This window comes from Merops nubicus, unplaced genomic scaffold (assembly GCF_000691845.1).
Source record: "Merops nubicus isolate BGI_N331 unplaced genomic scaffold, ASM69184v1 scaffold44220, whole genome shotgun sequence".
NCBI classification, from domain to species: domain Eukaryota; kingdom Metazoa; phylum Chordata; class Aves; order Coraciiformes; family Meropidae; genus Merops; species Merops nubicus.
Window position 1 is genome coordinate 21,588 of NW_008584354.1, and position 4,899 is coordinate 26,486.

A 4,899-nucleotide genomic window follows, 5' to 3' on the forward strand; every position below is an offset into this window, starting at 1 on the left:
CTATGTTCAAGTTAGGATGTTACAGTCTGGCTGGGTGGATAACTAGATAGGCAAATAACAGTTTTGATGGTCAGGCTCAGAGGGTAATGGTTAATGGATAGCTTTCTACCTGCAAGCTGGTAACAGATGCTGTACCTAAGGTCTATACATGTTAAAGTCTTTATCAGTGAGGCAACATCAAATCTGCTGAGGGCATGAACTGGGAGGACTGGCTGATGTTCTCAAGGGCAGAGCTGTCATCCAGGGGAACCTAGACAGTGCAAGACAACTGACCAGTAGGAATCTGATGAAATTTAACAAGGATGATCACTGGAGTTCTGCACCTGGAAAGGAAGAACCCCATGCAATGATAGAGGACTGAGGGGAAAAGACCTGGAGGTCTTGGTAGCCAGCAAGCTGCACATGAAGCAGCCATGTGCCCTGACAGCTAGGAAAGCCAGCAATACGCAATTCCATCAACAAGACCATAGTCTGTAGACCGAGTGAAGTAATTTATACCTCACTACTCAGCACTCCTTGCAAGATTTATAATACTGTCCCTGATTTTGTTCCCCACTCCCAATCCAAGGAAAGCAGCTGTAAATTGGATTGAGTTCAGGGTAAGTCCACAAAAGTTGCTGAGGGCTGGAGCACAAGTCCTGTGCAGAGTTGCTGAGGGGAGTGGGGCGTGTTCAGGCTAGAAAGGCAGGGGGAGGCCTTGAGGGGATCTAACAGCAGCCTTCTAGTGCCGGAAAGAGGGTTACTAAGGAGCTGGAGCTGAGCTCTTCACAGAGGTGCGTGGCAGGAAGACAAGGCTGATGGGTATAAGTTGAAATGAGAAAGTTTGTGTGGACATAGGTCACATGAACACTGTCGGATGTGAGAAGAATTTGCCCAGAGAGGCTGTGCAGCCTCCATCCATGGCACTTTAAAGACCGAACTTAATAAAGCCCTGAGCAACGTAGTCCGATCTTACAGCTGACCCTACTTTGAGCAGAGGGTTGGACAAGAGCTTTCCTGAGGTATTCTCCAATTATGATATAAAGAAAATGAAAATATACATTAAAAAAAAGTTCTATCTTTGTCTGTTTGCCGTGTACTTTCAAGGTGTTTATCAGCTGTGTGTTTTTGTTGAGGAAGGAGTCATTGTAAAATGTTTTATCCGAAGAACCAGTTTCCTTGCTGAAGCTTTAAGAAAGACTGATTATTTAAGTTAATATTTGAAGTCCATATAAAGATGATTTCCAGGTTACCAATCTGGTTACATATAGATGTGAGCAGAATATCCTTTTGCTATTTGGCAGGCAAAAACTGGGACTTGACGGCGGCTTTAAATGATTATGAGCAGCTCCGGCAGGTGCACACGGCCAACCTCCCACAGGTGTTCAATGAGGGCAAATACTGCAAGCAGCAGGAGCCAGAGCAGCCTCCCCAGGTGACGAAGGCTGAGCGGCCCTGCCTGCAAAGGCAGGATGACACTGCTCAAGGTAAGACCTCTCCTCTAGGGTTTTTGCAGACAAGCATCTTTCTAGCTTGTCTGCAGGGAGCTGGAAGTCATTTTCCATCAGCCTGTGAACTCTGCCATTGTGATGGGTTTCACAGAGCTGCTGCTGGACCCCGTGTTTCCCAGTTCTGTTGCCATGAGCTTTGCCTCAGTTCTGCAAATTATTTCTCTAATGTGTGATTCAAGTACAAAAAATGTTGTCCCCAAGCACTCCTGTGTTACATACGAAAGGATATTGAGTGTTACAGACCACTGTTGTATGTAGTTTTCTGTGTTTGAGACAAAAAAAAGTTAAAAAAATTCCATATTTCAGTCTTTGAATTGTTACAGTATGTGATTAAGATGTATGAAATCTGTGCATAACTTTCAGCTTTAAAATTTTGTTCTTTTGTGGTTCCATGGAAAAAAGGACAACCTTGTATACCCTGCCAAATAGAATTAAGAAAAATTAGTTGACTGCCTCTGTCAGTTATTTCCAGTGTTGGACGATAATCATTAGAATTGACTTTTTCATTTGCACAACTCTTATAACTTTTATTTCACATCTCTTATCTCTCTCAGACTGTTGGAATGCTTTTTGTTTTTTAATATAAATTTATCAAGAAACCGTTGATTGCCCCCAAATAAATCTACAGGTCTGACAGCTTGTCATGTAGGGATGTAATAGCACTAACTTGGTGATGGCTTTCTATGCAATCATTAAAAGGAACAGAAAGTCTTTCCTTCTTCTGCTAGCTCTTCCCTCATATTAACCAGGAAATGGCATCAGTACTTAGGAGTGTCAGTAAAGCTTTTTATATTAAAAAACTGATAACTTCCACTGGTAGAAAAGGAAGTTTAGTGCATCTTAAAACTCCTTAAAAGCACTGAATACAAGGGAGGAAGAGTAGCACACTGTAGTGCCCCTTCATCCTTCTTAGGGTATAGCTCACTCTGATGTTCCATATTAGTAAACTGCCCAGTTTACACTGAAATGGCCATTTGATTTTTCAGTGAGTGTAGTAGGTAGCATAGGGTAAGTCTGGCATTAAATGCCTGGCCTGACAGTAACTTAGCCACCAATTTATCATATAACTGATGAGCTCATGATGAGAAACAAGACAGAAATGTGCAGCTGGGTTGAGGAGAATGTTCAGGGAAGAGCAAAGCAAGGACAGGAGGGTCTTATTACGGACCAAGTACTTGAAGTGGAGGATGCAGCCAACAGGTGAGGGCTGGACCATGGTGGGAAGGGGTGATGGAGTGGTAGCAAGGGGCTGTCAAATGAAGATGCTATCACTTTGTGCAAAAGTGATGTAACTGAGATGTACAGGGAGAAGAAATAAAGGGGAATGTAATCAAGCCATTTACCCCTCTTCCCAATATAGGATATTCTAGCGAGTGCAACTTAGCTCTTGAAATTAGAAAAAGTTTGATGCATTAGAGAAATAAAAGTGCACAAATACCAGGAAAAGGAGTTTTAAAATAACCATTAGTCAGTGTGAGATGTTTTAAAACCACTATTAACCTAAGTGATAAGCTGCATTTAAGCTTCTTTGTTAATTTCTGAAGGCACAGAAGTACAGGGACTTCTTTTATTTTAGTACAGCATTGTACATGTTTGAGAGTTGATCACTAAAGGCTAGTTTATGGTAGTATTTATGAAACTACGGAGGTGAAGTTGCACCAAATAGTTTTTTTACAAAAGTCTGCAGTGCAATAAGGTACCCATTTCCAAGGAAAATCAGTGAAAAAATTATCTAACCTAACATTATGTAAATCCCACGAGGAAGCTTTCTACATATTCAAAACTGTAAGAAACTCCATAAACCTCGTTTCAAGTCACTAACAAAATACAGTGAAATGCCCAGGAGACTTTCTGGTATTGAGGTCATCCCTTGGTGAAGGATGGCTACAAAAGAGCAGAGCTCTGCAGGAGACCTGAAATCAAGTCTGTCTGAAGTACAGAAAAGACAGTGGTACCATGGTTCCAAGGAGTGCAGAAAGAAACTTTATGCTGAATGTTAAACTTCTGAGAGGGAAGACTAATAACATTTGATGTCCGTAAACTTCAAGCAGCTACAACATATTAATTACAGTTTTAAAAAATATAAACAGGAGTACAGGGTAGAAACTAAACACAGGGAAAATACTTCTTACTGGTTTGACTGAATGATTCGATGGTTTAAGCACTTGAAGAGTATTTTTGTTACCCATTTGCTGAGAGCAGGCCGAGGCCATGTAGTTAAGTGAAATGATATAGTAATACTTTGTCCCTTTCTTAACATTCTAATGCTTATTTTGCTTTAATGGCCCTTTATTGTTTATGATATAGCATTTGTCCACAGAGAAGTTCAGTGAAATATATGGTATTGGCTCATAGTTATTTGAATAAAATTCTTGGCTTGTTAATGTCATCATTCTTTTTGAACTATGTATGGTTTCTCAGATCAGGATTTTAAAAAAAAAACATACGCATAAAACCTGGGTTTGTCTTAAATTCAACATAATGATGTTAAAGTTGCTGTCAGGTGGATTGTTCTGAGATTAAAACAGGCAAATTTGATAAGAAATGATTGGAGAATGCTGGATTTTTTGATTCACAAGAGGTCAGCTTAAGAGGTCTAAACATTAATTATCATCTGTCTGCCAGTAAATGTTTCTTCCAATACATCTTTGGAAGCCTGAAATACATTTAAAAAAATTTTATAGGAATAGTCATCTTTCATATCTCATTACTTTTACTGTGTATCTGTTTTGCTAGAAGGACGGTGAAGTTCCTGTGACATGCCATAGAGATCCATAGTAAGAACTCAGCAATCTTTTACAGTAGGGAAATAACCCCAAAAAGGAAACAAACAAGAAGAGGAATAAATTCTTAAATTAAATGAATGGACATTCAATAGGGTTGCTGTTGACTGGTGTTTTACTGCAGTCTTACAGGCTGTAATATCTCTTCGCTTTCCCCTACAGAAAAGCGTCTTTCCAGAGGTATATCGCACGCCAGCTCAGCCATAGTCTCCCTTGCTCGATCACATGTAGCAAATGAGTGCAGCAATGAACAGTTCCCTCTGGAGATGCCCATCTACACATTCCAGCTACCAGACCTTAGCGTGTACAGTGAAGATTTCAGAAGTTTCATTGAACGAGACTTAATTGAGCAGGCAACAATGGTTGCTTTGGAGCAAGCAGGTGGGTGAATACTTCAGATGTCAGCAGCTGGGCAATGTGACATTTTGGTTGGCATTTCTAATCATGCTTCATTTCTGGAGATTGCGCATCCTGCACGGGAAATAAATGCCAAAGAGTAAAGGCAAATACTGTGCTCTTTGCAAAATGACACAGAGCCTGATCCTCTATTCTTCTAAACTGTTACAGAGAGAACAGTCAAATGTACTTAATAAAACAAATTCAGGGAGGAAGGAAAGGAGGACTGG

At 40.4% G+C, this 4,899-nt stretch overlaps 1 protein-coding gene across 1 annotated transcript in view; it reads left to right on the plus strand.

The window, feature by feature from the left end:
- Window positions 1-4,654, plus strand: part of LOC103776333 (OTU domain-containing protein 7A-like) — a gene marked incomplete at both ends in the record, with an annotated part of 22,245 nt that extends 17,591 nt beyond the window's left edge. Inside the window, 2 exons of the mRNA XM_008943843.1 lie at window positions 1,284-1,466; window positions 4,436-4,654. Of these exons, the coding sequence (XP_008942091.1) occupies window positions 1,284-1,466; window positions 4,436-4,654 (402 nt within the window). The remainder of the gene's footprint in view (window positions 1-1,283; window positions 1,467-4,435) is intronic.
- Between the last annotated feature and the right edge of the window lie 245 nt (window positions 4,655-4,899).